This window comes from Papio anubis, chromosome 1, assembly GCF_008728515.1.
Source record: "Papio anubis isolate 15944 chromosome 1, Panubis1.0, whole genome shotgun sequence".
NCBI classification, from domain to species: Eukaryota; Metazoa; Chordata; class Mammalia; order Primates; family Cercopithecidae; genus Papio; species Papio anubis.
This window is the reverse complement of record NC_044976.1, coordinates 14,200,877-14,214,361: the sequence shown is the minus strand read 5'-3', so window position 1 is coordinate 14,214,361 and position 13,485 is coordinate 14,200,877. Positions and strand designations below refer to the sequence as shown.

At 51.0% G+C, this 13,485-nt stretch overlaps 1 protein-coding gene across 4 annotated transcripts in view; it reads right to left on the bottom strand.

Annotated features, from left to right (window-relative positions):
- Positions 1 to 13,485, bottom strand: part of PLEKHM2 (pleckstrin homology and RUN domain containing M2) — a 50,652-nt gene that overhangs the window by 10,169 nt on the left and 26,998 nt on the right. For 3 of the 4 annotated variants that reach the window (XR_004182812.1, XM_031664653.1, XM_031664659.1), the window contains exons 2-7: positions 8,671 to 8,777; positions 8,208 to 8,317; positions 7,031 to 7,130; positions 6,398 to 6,485; positions 4,748 to 4,934; positions 3,323 to 3,382 (exon numbers count right to left, since the gene is read on the bottom strand). Coding sequence is in view for 3 of the 4 variants with exons in the window: in XM_031664653.1 (XP_031520513.1) it covers positions 3,323 to 3,382; positions 4,748 to 4,934; positions 6,398 to 6,485; positions 7,031 to 7,130; positions 8,208 to 8,317; positions 8,671 to 8,777 (652 nt within the window). In the remaining variant the exon portion in view is untranslated. The remainder of the gene's footprint in view (positions 1 to 3,322; positions 3,383 to 4,747; positions 4,935 to 6,397; positions 6,486 to 7,030; positions 7,131 to 8,207; positions 8,318 to 8,670; positions 8,778 to 13,485) is intronic. The other variant, XM_031664655.1, reaches the window with a different exon arrangement.

Genomic DNA, 13,485 nt, shown 5'->3' with positions numbered 1-13,485 from the left:
CCCCCCAGGCTGCTTCTCTCCAGCAGCCCCAACCTACACACTCCTCAGGGGCAGGACCAGGCGCCCCTGCAAGGGTGGTGCAGTGGTGCTGAAACTCCATTTCTTTTTTTTTTTTTTTGAGACGGAGTCTCTCTCTGTCGCCAGGCTGGAGTGCAGTGGCACGATCCCAGTTCACTGCAACCTCCGACTCCCCGGTTCAAGTGATTCTCCTGCCTTAGCCTCCTAAGTAGCTAGGATTACAGGCATGCACCACCACGCCCAGCTAATTTTTGTATTTTTAGTAGAGCTGGGGTTTCACCATGTTGGCCAGGATGGTCTCGATCTCCTGACCTCGTGATCCGCCCGCCTCAGCTTCCCAAAGTGTTGGGATTACAGGCATGAGCCACCACGCCCGGCCAAGAACCCCATTTCATTCAAGCGTCAGCTCACTGACTGGTCCTTTCTGAGTCATACCCTGACACGGCCCCCGAGAGGGGAGCTGGCTTAGACATCCTGCCCCACCCAGCCATCTGCCCCTGGTTACTGCAACAGGGCAGGAGAGGGAGCATGGGCAGGTGAAGCACACAGGCCATTTAGCCAGTGGCAGATGGGAGCCACCCAAGCAGAGAGCTGAGGCCCAGCTGGTGAAACCGCGTGGGTGAGGGTCAATGGCAAGGGCCACGGCTGGTCATGCTCCATTTGCCGGTCAATACGCATCTTGCTGGCTGCTATCTGCCCGGAAGAAAAGAGGCAAATATGCACCCCACAGCCCCACTGGGGGCTCAACCAGCTGTCAACTTAGTGCCTCTTGGAAGCCTCAGGGCAGCTGTCTACTGATGCAGCACACCGTCCTTTTTTTTTTGGAGACAGGGTCTCACTCTGTCGCTCAGGCTGGAGCGCAGTGGCACAATCACAGCTCACTGTAGCCTTGACCTCCTGGGTTCAAGCGATCCTCCTGCCCTGCCTCAGCCTACAGAGTAGCTGGGACTATAGGCGAGCACCACCATGCCTGGCTAATTTTTGTAGTTTTAGTAGAGACGGGGTCCCCCTGTGTTGCCCAGGCTGGTCTCAAACTCCTGGGCTCAGGTGATCCTCCAGCCTCAGCCTCCCAAAGTGCTGGGATTACAGGTGTGAGCCTGGCCTCCCCACCGCCTTTTTTTTTTTTTTTTAAAGTCTGCTGTCTTTTAATATAAGGACAAAAGAGGAGGCTAAAGGCAATGAGCAGCTCTGCCAGAAAACACCAGCAACACTGGGGACTGTTTCCAGATTTCCTGGGATCCCAGAGCCCGAATTCTAACATACAGAAAACCATGCCTCTCGGTCCCAAAGCAGGCTCCTGCCAAGCCCATGTGTTCTTGCTCCAGCCCCTGTGATTCTCCTCAGCACATGTGGTTGCACCCAAGAGGAGCCCTGACAGGTGAGTGGGCAGATCATGAGATGTGGTGGGTGTCAAGACCTGGTTGCCCACCAGTTCTGTACATAAGCCAGAGACCAGGGGAAGGCCACCCCAGGCTCAGAGTTTGGAGCTGCCCCAAGTCCTGCCTTCCTCCGGGTCCAAGGAGAAGACAGAGCCTCCCCAGGTGGGCTGCCAGAGTGAGCTCAGGAATCCTGCTCCAGGAACTCAGGAAATCTCACCCTGCCCTGAGGCAAGCAGTGCAACTGGGCTGTTAGTTCTCAGGCCGCAGGGAGCTCTGAAAGGCTGCAGAGGAAGGTCAGGCCCTGCTTGTCAAGTGACTGCAACAGGCGTGTCAGGAGGGGGTTAGTTGTTAGAATCAGAGGGGAAAAAAACAATATCCAGCATGTGTGCTGCAAGAAGAGAGGCTGAGAGGGTACGTGACGTTATGATGGAATTCTGGAATCCAAGCTAATTTAGCTCAAACAGGGGACCCCTCAACACTACTCTTGGCCAAGTGTCATAGTGTGCTAGCAGCCCTCACTCTCAGCGCTGCCAGAGTAGACGCTGAGGTCGGAGGCTGAGGAGGCACTGAGAGTGAGGGCTGTTAGCACTCATCAATTTCGGACACAATAGTTTATTTTTCCCAATGCCACATCTTATTTCCCCCAGAGTTAAGGTATTTCATACTCACATTATTTGGGAAGGGATCACCTGTCCCCCATCACTCAGTGATCATATCTCTAATAATGCGGGGAGAGCCACCTGCCCCTCATCCTCAGGTTGCGGCAGTTCTCACCTCCCCTGTTCAGAGGCCAGGTTCCCTCACCTCCCCTGTTCCAGGCTGGAAGTGGCCCAGAGGGTAGGAGGCTCTTTAATAACAGGGATTTGGACCAGGTGCAGTGGCTCACACCTGTAATCCCAGCACTTCGAGAGGCCGAGGCAAGTGGATCACCTGAGGTCAGGAGTTCAAGACCAGCCTGGCCAACATGGGAAAACCCCGTTTCCACTAAAAATACAAAAATTAGCCAGGCATGGTGGCACACACCTGTAATCCCAGCTAGTTGGGAGGCTGAGGCAGAAGAATCGCTTGAACCCGGGAGGTGGAGGTTGCAGTGAGCCAAGATCGCACCACTGCACTCCAGCCTGAGCAACAAGGCAAGACTCTGTCTCAAAAAGTAAAATAAAATAAAATAAAATAACAGGGATCTGCTATGGCCTCAGATTTAAGGGGGGAACATTCACCTTATTGGCAACATAGCCTTTGCTTTGAGTAATCGTGGCAACCTGGAAATAGCTTTGTGAATTTATGTAAGCCCAGAAGTGGAATTTCAGGCAGAAAAATGCCGAGGCGCTGCTACTGCCCAGCAGACAGGGTGGGAGGTCTGGCAGATTTCCTTTTAATCTGCTTTAAAGCTTCAAAGAGATTCTGTCTGTAGGAAGTTTCAGCTGTACCTGGGCAGTTCCCTTACTTGGACCTCAACCACTCCAAAACACCCATGAGGAAGCCATTAGGAACAGACTGAAAGAATCAAGCTCTTTCTCCTCGATGCTCATCTGACCCAAAGGAGCTTACAACCCGCATGTTTAAAGGCATGGTTTTCCAGAACAAGTCTCTGTTCACTGGGTCAGGCCCTACACAGCCCGAGAACATCAGCTGGCACTGGAATCAGGAAGGGTGATCCTGTATCCCCCGAAATGCAGCCACTTAGTGACACTGAGAGGCCACTGCGCAAAGGCAGGAGCCCTGCACTGGGAGAAGGGATTTGCCTACGGCTAGAGGTCCAGCTTTCCCACTGCAGAATTCCATCTATTAGAACACCAAACTTGGCTTTATTATGATTATGGACATTATTATAAATAATAAGGAGCTGATTTGATACATGCAGCAAGCTTGGCACGGAAACATTGCAAAACAGGAAAAGAGGGTAACAGCGGACTCTGGCCCACCTTCCCAGTCTGTGCTGGGTACAGACGGCACTGCTGGAAACACATCTCCAAAATCATAATCTACAAAAACGAGGGACAAAACTGAAGATTAGAAACACAGGCAGTGGAAGGACGACTGGAGGGAGGGGAGGGGAGATGGGATGGGAGACATGGGGAGGAAATAGGAGAGGAAAACTTCAACTTTCTACATTGTATCCAACAACCATGGGGAAACTGACTAGGGCCCTGGCTGCCTCTCAGCTCCGGCACTGGTCCAGGAGCCTCCAACCAGCCGGAAAGACCTTTCAGGGCCACCCCTTTCCATACCCAGAAGCTGGTTCTGGCAGAGAGAAGCCTTGCTGCCTGTGCCTAACTTTGTTTTCTACCCATTGCGTTCCTTCCCTCCGTACCCTAGCAGGGCACGGAGACACTGCCCTGGCAGCTGTGGTTACACAATCTCCAAATTGCTGAGGGGACACCTCCATCCATGGATCCATCCTTGTCCTGCCTCTTCCAGCAAGGCCCGCCCCTCCGACTCCTCTAAGGCGGCCCATGGGCCCAACCTAAGGAGACTGAACCGCTGTCTTCAGCTTGCACAGTCAGCAATGCAGGTCTTGCTAACAGCAAGTGTGAAAGGGACCTACCTCCCTTCCTGGGACATATAACCCATGGTACAACAGAAATAAAGAAAGGGGAAGGTCAAGGTTTTAATGCTGAGGCAATTCTAGGGTGCCCCAGGGCTGAACTGGGGCTGGGATCCCCTTCCCTGGAGGTGAGGTGGTGGGGTGAAGTCAACGAAGGGCTCTGGTCTCCCACAGGGGAAGAGGCCAGTTTTATCCATGAACACCAGGGCCTAAGGTTTGAGAGAAACCAGGCTGTTCCAGTAAGTCATTGGGTCAAGACAACCTCGGTCTCTGATGCAAAGGGTGCGACCATCCCACACATCAGCGATCGCAGAAGGAACTCGGAGAAATTGGACGGACACACAGGACACAGTGGCAAGGTTTCCCTGTGCTTCAGACCTGCCTGGTTCTCTCTTCTTCTAGGGGTTGCTTAACCTCTTTCTAACTGGAATGTGGGTTCAGACAAGCTCCCCAGAGCAGGCAACAGTCAACCCTGTGACAAGGGTTTCCACGTCCCACTGCTAAACCTTCCTTGCTTAGAAAACTGCCCCAGGCATGTGACTAGAACCTTCTGGAAAAGGGTCTAACCTTAAAATATATATATATATATGTAAAATTTTGGCTTTTTGTGCCCAGAATCCGCTTTTTAGCCACCACAGGGACTCTGAGGAGATGAAGATCTGGGAAATGGCCAGCCCTGTTTAATTGCAAATTTCAGCCACCAGACCAAAACTAGCCAAGAAAGACGTCACTCAGCCAGGCTTAAGCAGCTCAAGTCTGTTTCACAGCAGGGGCTTGGCCGTTCTGCCCTGGGGCCACTCACCCTCACTAGATGGGGCAATCGCACTGTCATCCCACTCCAGGTTGGTGGAGGTGACGGAGTTGAAGGAGTTGAGGGACAGACTGTCTGAGCCGTGGACCGAGCTGGGAAGGCGGTCTTCGAAGTCCAGCAGATACTGAGGTTTGTAGTAGTCGGGCATGTAGGGGGCCAGGTCTAGGTAAGGGGCATCCTGAGGAGAGAGTAGAGGAGGCCCGTTTGGTGGGAGACTCCGTGTAGCGGCCTTCCGCGGACAGCAGAATCCAGGCCTGGGAGACGCAGATGTGCCTCTGTCACACCCTCTATGCTAGTTATTCTTTGGGAAATCAAGGGCTGAAAGTACTAAATTCAAAGAAAAGCTGCTAAGAAGAGCAGTGTGAATAATGTTGGCTTTTAAAGCTGTGGACTTTAGGCTGATGGAAGACACAGCTGTCAGAACTCAGCTCTACCCTTTGATGCCCCCGTTGTCTCTCTCTCTCTCTTTTTTTTTGAGACAGTCTCACTGTTGCCCCGGCTGGAGTGCAGTGATGTGATCTCGGCTCACTGCAGCCTCCACCTCCCGGCTTCAAGCGATTCTCCTGCCTCAGCCTCCCAAGTAGCTGGGATTATAGGCACCCACCACCACACCCCGCTAATTTTTGTATTTTTTTTTTTTTTTTAGTAGAGACGGGGTTTCGCCATGTTGGCCAGGCTGGTCTCGCATTTCTGACCTCAGGTGATCCGCCCACCTCAGCCTCCCCAAGTGCTGGGATAACAGGTGTGAGCCACCGCACCTGGCCCAAGGAAGGTCATTTGATTAGGACGGGGCAGCTGCATTCCATTCTGAGCCCATTCCAAGAGGTGCCTGGGAGCCTCTTTGGCTCCATGTGGGCCAGCATCACATTTGTACAGGATGTGATGGGGAGAGAAGCTTGAGAACTTGAAGAGGGTGGCTGAAGGCTCGTCACGGAGCTGATGACACCTTTCAGAACCCCAGAAGCACCAGGCTGAATTTGCCTTGTCCTTCTAACTCTCATGTCCTAAACATGAAGGCCAGCTCTTCTGGGTTAAGATACTCCAGACACTGGGTGCGGTGGCTCACGCCTGTAATCCCAGCACTTTGGGAGGCTGAGGTGGGTGAATCATGAGGTCAGGAGATCGTGTCCATCCTGGCTAACACGGTGAAACCCCGTCTCTACTAAAAATACAAAAAAATTAGCCGGGCGTGCTGGCGGGCGCCTGTAATCCCAGCTAGTCTACTCGGGAGGCTGAGGCAGGAAAATGGTGTGAACCCGGGAGGCAGAGCTTGCAGTGAGCCGAGATCGTGCCACTGCACTCCAGCCTGGGCGACAGAGCGAGACTCTGTCTCAAAAAAAAAAAAAAAAAAAAGATACTCCAGGCAATGTGGCTTTTCTCCAAGTTGGATAGGGAGATAGGAGGAAGTAACCTGAACCAGGAATTCTTGCCATCAGTAAGGCAAGAGAATCACTTCTCTTCTCACTCAATTCAACGGACCCTGAAACCTTTCCCTCACCCGAAAAAACAAGCTTTGCTCAAGCCCAGTCATACTCAACAAGCTCCCCCACCAAGACCTGAGAAGTGAAACCACCGCCCACCCTGCCCCTCCCCTGGCCCCTCCTCTGCTTCCCACAAGCAGCGCGAGCCCTGGTGTCTCACCAGGTCCAGCTCGAAACGAATGAACTCTAGCCCGGACACCAAGGTCAGGAAGAGCGTCAGGTGATCGTGGCTGCAGACCAGGGCATTCCTGCAAGACACGAGAAGCCACGATGGTGCCTCTGGGTCTGTTGACCAGCCTGGCCTGAGCTTACCAACATGCCAGCTGTGTTGAAATTTGACACGTGATGTCCCCCACCTTGGAAGGCACCCATCTTGATATAGCTATCGCCCACCACCCTCTCAGCGATCTCCTGCTGGGTTAGCAGCCACACTGCACTGTCCTGCCAGTGTCTTCAGAGATGGATAAGCACAAGGCTTGTCAGGCTCTCAGCAGCTGCTGTACACACTCTGTTCCTGCAGCAACCCCAGCAAAGCCTGAGCCAAAGCTTGGGCACTGGTCAGCTCTGAAGCCTGGGAGGAGGACCAGGGAGCAGCAGAGACCCAAACTGGACCCAGGAGCCCAGATGGGACACTGGTGCTCTCAGTGAAGGCCACCCAGCTACCGGCAAGGTTCTAATGGCTCTCTGGCATCACTGATGTGGCACACTGTGCTGTCTGCATGACAAGAGCCTTTGGGAGGTGGCTGAAGGGGAGCTCTGAGGCTAGGGGAGACAGACCATCCCAGACACTCACTTGACGTAGTACTTATGCAGCAGACCCAGGTTCTCCTGGAACAACCGCAGGTAGCTCTCCAAGGAGTTCTCGTTGAGGGCCAGGTACAGCCAGGCACGGCCTGCAAACAAAGGCAGGAGTAACCGGCAGGAAGGCCTGTCAGAGTGCTGGCTTTGATTTGCCAAGCAAGGGCAGAAAGGAAAGAAAGAGCAGGTCAGGGGACCAGGCACTTCAGCAGCCTTCGCGCTTGGTGGGGTACCGTAACCCTGAGTGCTTTATTTTCCTAGTCAGACCTTTAGCATGTAGCTGGCCAGGAAATTCTAATAAAGAGGGCAGACTGCACACTTCAGATAGGTCAAGAAACACCAGGATCCTGCACCGATCCTGTAGGTAACAGTGATCCCGGCTCAGGGAGAGAAACCAGACTCCACAGCACGTGCTCAGGCTGGGATTCCATAGGAGTCCAGCTCTTGCTGGCAGCTCGTCCTCCTTCCCATCACTGCTGCGCCAAAAACCGTCATATGCGGGGAGCAAAGAGGCCTCATGAAGGGGGCTGGCATTTTATACATTTATTTTTTATTTATTACTATTATTTTATTTTTTGAGACAGAGACTCTGTCACCCAGGCTGGAGTACAGTGGTGTGATCATAGCTCACTACAGCCTTAAATTCCTGGGCTCCAGGGATCCTTCTGCCTTACCCTTCCAAAGTGTTGGGATTACAGGCATGAGCCACTGTGCCCAGCCATTTTCCTAAATCTTTAGAGATAGGGTCTCACTCTTTCTTCCAGGCTGGAGTGCAACGCTGTGGTCATGCCTCACTGCAGCCTCAAACTGCTGGGCTCAAGTCATCCTCCCATCTCAGCCCCTGAGTAGCTGGGACTACAGGTGTGTACCAAGACATCCACCTAATTTTTAAATTTTTGTAGAGATGGGGTCTCATTGTATTGCCCAGGCTGGTCCAAACTCCTGGCCTCAAGCCATCCTCCCTCCTCAGCCTCCCAAAATGCTGGAATTACAGGTGTAAGCCACCATGCCTGGCCTGGTGCTGGCATTTTAACACCCCACTGCTACTGGACACCACCAGGTAATGAGCCTCCCAGGGCTGACCCTGAGGCTAAACCTGGGACAGAGCCCCAAGCTACCCACAGAGAAGGTGGAGCTGGTCCCTTCCCCACAATCTCCTTGTGACTACTCACTGCGCCCCAGGTTGGTGGCCACGTGCTGCAGCACCTCGATCTGCTTGATGGCCTCTCTCCGAGTGAAATGCACCACAAGCACCCAGTAGCCAGAGGAGAGGTCTTGCAGTCTGAGGAAACAGGACAGGAGCTGCTGTGACCTGCATGGGGCCACCCTGGGAAGCTGCAGTCAGGGGTCCAGCAGTGAGCGCAAGGCAGGAAGTGATGGATCCCCACAGGTCTCCCAGGCACCCAGCACACCTTCATGTCATTTGTGGCGAATCCTCCCCCCATCCTTTATGTCTGCCCAGAGATGATTTACTGGGGTAACTACAGAGAGACTGTGGCCCACTTGAATGGGACAAATCCCTTTCTCCCAAGGGAAGAGAAGGAAGAAAAGGCAGACAAGCTAAGGGTTTCTCTGTGGAGGCTACTCATGGCCTGGGTTGTGCTCCGTGGTCTTTGGAAACTTCCTCCACCTTACCCGTACAGCAGGGCGTGGTCCAGGTGCTCACACAGACGCTGCAGGACCTTGTCATGGTTCCGGATGGCAGGGGTCTCATCCTCACATGCAGCAAAATAGCTCTGCAACTGAAAGAAAAAAAAATATCCCCTCCAAATCAGAAATGGATTAAGAGGAGGGCTACAAAAGTTCTGGAATCAAGAAGGTAGATTAAAAAAAAACGGGCCAGGCTGTGGCTCAAGCCCAATCCCAGCACTTTGGGAGGCTGAGACGGCGGGATCACGAGGTCAGGAGATCGTGGACCATCCTGGCTAACACGTGAAACCCCGCCTCTACTAAGAAATACAAAAACTAGCCGGGTGAGGTGGCGGCGCCTGTAGTCCCAGCTACCTCGGGAGGCTGAGGCAGGAGAATGGCTGAACCCGGGAGGCGGAGCTTGCAGTGAGCACTGAGATCCGCCACTGCACTCTAGCCTGGCACATAGAGCGAGACTACCCCTCAAAAAAAAAAAAAAAAAAAAAGCCAAATGGTGTATCTACAATGACCAACAGAGATGTCTACCTCAAACCACCCTGTCCCAGGGGCAGCTCTGGCACTGGAGGTTCCAGCAGGCAGCGGCTGTATCTTTACAGCCCAGTCCCCAAGAGGCACCCAGTCAGCAGTCCGCACAGTGACAACTTGAGGCTGGAGGGATCCACAATCCATGCATAGGTCTCAAGTGGTGGCAAGCTTCAGGTCAGGGCCACAGCACGGCACAACTCCAGGAGCACTGCGTATAGTGCTGTCTAGATCGATGCCACACAAACCCAGAGTTGGGGCACTGATACAGAGAGCACTAGGCGCATTTTCCTCCCATTGTCAACAGACCTTTAAACTTTATGTTATTTTTTTTGCCCTGTTGAAAAATTTTTAATTTTGATGCAGTCAAATCTGTCAGTCTTTTCCTTTACAGTTTCCCGTTTTTCCCAATTATATATTAGAAAAGTACCTTGTTTTCTTTTCCTTTTGGTTGTTGTTTTATTGAGACAAAGTCTTGTTCTGTTGCCCAGGCTGGAGTGCAGTGGCATGATCTCGGCTCACTGAAGCCTTCGCCTCCCTGGTTCAAGTGATTCTCCTGCCTCAGCCTCCCAAATAGCTGGGATTACAGGTGCCCACCACCACGCCCAGCTAATTTTTTATCTTTAGTAGAGACAGGGTTTTGCCATGTTGGCCAGGCTGGTCTCAAGCTACTGACCTCAGGTGATCCACCCACTTTGGCCTCCCAAAGTGCTGGGATTATAGACGTGAGTCACTGTGCCTGGCCTGTGTTTTGAGACAGGGTCTCGCTCTGTCACCCAGGCTGGAGTGCAGTGGTGTGATCACAGCTTGCTGCAGCCTCAACCTCCTGAGTTCAAACAATCCTCCTTCATATCACAGTGGCCCCACTTGTAGCTACCCTCTGCATACACTAAGGGCCGATGGACTGGGACACCTGCCCCACCAGCCTTCTTGCCAGCCTTCTTGACATGGACTAGAATTGCCTGCAGAACCTGACAAGGTTGGATATGGATCTAGGTGCATGCAAGGCTCATGTTAAGCCCTATGCCAAGAAGGACACCAGTGTTCCTGGGCTGGGATGATAAAAGGAGATTTGGGCAGTAGGTGAGATGAATTGCAGCAATGTGCAAACCCCACCAGGCTGGTGAGGGCAAGGGCAGCTCCATCAGCCTAGTTAAGGACAAGAAAGCCCAGATATTGGACTGAGTTCACTGCAACCGCAGTTACAGAGAGAGGGCCCCTTTCAAGCACAGCTCTAGGAGAAAAGTCTCTCCAAGCTCATGTTAGCCATATGCTGTTCTGCTACTGCTCTTCCAATGGCCAGAAGGGAGTGGAACACAAGAAAAGAGCACAGATGCCTGATCCTGATCTCAGGTTTAAGCTCTTGGGACAAACATATTCTCAAGTGTTTTCTGGAAGCAGTGGTAGAGACGGCCACAGCAGGCAAGATACATCACCACATCAACAAGCATGTGCTCCTGGAGAGAGGCCAACAATTCAGCTCCCACAACAAAAATAGCCTCTCTTCTCTGCAGCCCAGAACAAGCCTGGCAGGCCTGTCAGCCAGGACAAACCTCAGTCCTGCAGGGTCTTCCCTTCTCTTCCTCCCAGAGGCAGGCAAATCAGAGCACCAAAGGGAAAGATTTCTAGAGCTGAAAGAAAGAGCAATAAGCCTGCAAAAACTGCACAATCCCTCTCAGCAACAGCTGGAAACATTATTGCACACTTCAGTATTAAGTAGGACCACACTGGGGTAGAGCTTTTTTTTTTTTTTTTTTTGAATTTCAAAATCTGAGTAAATCTGAGATCAGAAAGCCTACAGACAGATGTTAGAGCTAGAAGGATCCTTAGAGATCTAGTGCAACGTTCTCATTAAAAAACCAAAACAGGGCCGGGTGCGGTGGCTCACGCCTGTAATCCCAGCACTTAGGGAGCCCGAGACAGGCGGATCATGAGGTCAAGAGATTGAGACCATCCTGGCTAACATGGTGAAACCCCGTCTCTACTAAACAAAATGCAAATAATTAGCCAGGCGTGGCGCCTGTAATCCCAGCTACTCAGGAGGCTGAGGCAGGAGAATGGCGTGAACCCAGGAGGCGGAGCTTGCAGTGAGCCAAGATTGCACCACTGCACTCCAGCCTGGGTGACAGAGCGAGACTCCGTTTCAAACAAACAAACAAAAACAAAATATTATTCATTCTCTTGAATTATAATACCCACATGGAAAAGAATGTGTATGTGTGTGTATTTACAGAGAAGAGGTTAAGTCCCTCAATATGGTTTTTAGTTAAGTGACAGACCCAAGGCTGGAACTCAGACTCCTTTCTCAGGCTAAGATACCTTTAAAGAAAAATTATTCTGAAAACATTTGCTCATTGTAAAAATGCAAGCAATACAGAGGTGTGTATAAAGAGTAAAGGCCCCCTGCTCCCATTTACTATTGCCAGCAGCTTGGTGTGCACGTATCTCCCCAACTCTTTTCCTGTATACACAGACCTAAGAAAAAAAGAAAAAAGAAAAAAAGGAATGCCAGGAGTGGTGGCTCATGCCTGTAATCTCAACACTTTGGGAGGCCCAAGCCAGGAGGATCCTTGAGGCCAGGAGTTTGACACCAGCCTCACCAACATAGCAGAACGCTGTGTCTAAGAAAAAAAAAAAGAAAAAAAATTAAAAATTAGCTGGACGTGGTGGCTCACGCCTATAATCCCAGCACTTTGGGAGGCCAAGGCAGGCAAATCAGTTGAGGACAGGAGTTTGAGACCAGCCTGGCTAACATGGTGAAACCCCATCTCTGCTAAAAATACAAAAATTAGCTGGGTGTGGTGGTGCACGCCTGTAATTCCAGCTACTTGGGAGGCTGAGACAGAAGAATCGCTTGACCCCGGGAGGTGGAGGTTGCAGTGAGCCAAGATTGCACCACTGCACTCCAGCTGGCGTGAAAAATAAAAAGAAATTCGTTGGGCATGGTGGCATGCACCTATAGTCTCAGCTACTTGGGAGGCTGGGGCAGGGGTCAGGGGGAGGTGTCCCTCGAGCCCAGGAGTTTGAGGCTGCAGTAAGCTGTAACAGCACCACTGCACTCCAGCCTGGAGCAAGAACTTTCTCAAAAAAATAAATAAATAAATAAAAAAGGAAAATAAGATCATGCTATATTCATTCTGAAACTTGCTTTGCCTTTAAGGAAGATCCATGTATATTTCCACATCATTACGAGGCAGCATACTTCAACCATTGTTAAATATGGATATCATATCCAGTTCCTGGACATCGCACACAATATTGCAGTGACCATCGTGCGGTCCTGTGTGGATGCTTCTGTATGGTGAGTGCTTGCAAGGGGAACTGCTAAGCCAAGGGACAAACACATTTACAGTCTGCCTGGGACCTGCCACCTGCCCATCTCGAATGTATGACTGATTTACACTCCCACCATGCTGGTCAACACTCGATATAATTAGTCTCATTTTTTCCAGTCCATTTGGTGAAAAATAGTACCTGTTTTCTCTTCTTCTAGGAACGTGTTTCTCTTCTTCTAGGAACTCAGTATTCACAGCCTTTGCCCAATCTTCCACTGGCTGCTTGTGTTTTTTGTTATTATTTGTTGCAGCTCTTTAAGGATTTAACCTAATGTGTTGTTATGTATTATTTTCCCCCCATTATCAATTGACCTTTAAACTTTGCTTATGTCACTTTTTTTCCCTATTGAGAAATTTTTAATTCTGATGCAGTCAAATCTGCCAGTCTTTTCCTTTACAGTTTCTCATTTTTCCCAATATAAGATTACAAAAGTGCCTTTTTTCTTTCTTTCTTTCTTTCTTTTTTTTTTAAGATGGAGCCTCAGTCTGTCACCCAGGCTGGAGTGCACTGGCACAATCTCGGCTCACTGCAACCTGTGCCTCCCGGGTTCAGGCAATTCTCCTGCCTCAGCCTCCCAAGTAGTTGGGATTACAGGCACCCACGACCACCCCTGGCTAAGTTTTGTATTTGTTAGTAGAGATGGGGCTTTGCCATTTGGCCAGGCTGGTCTCGAACTCCTGGGCTCAAGAGATCCACTCACCTCAGCCTCCCAAAGTGTGGGGATTACAGGCATGAGCCACCATGCTTGGCCACAAAAGTGCCTTTTTTCTTTTATGATTTTAGGACAATTTGGTTTTGGTTTTTATGTTTAGATTTTTTTTTTTTTTCACTGCTGGTTTTTCGTCCTCTTATGTTTTTATTTATTTTATTTTATTTTTATTTTTGATAGAGACAGGGTCTCCCTATGTTGCCCAGGCTGGTCTTGAACTCCTGGGCTCAAGG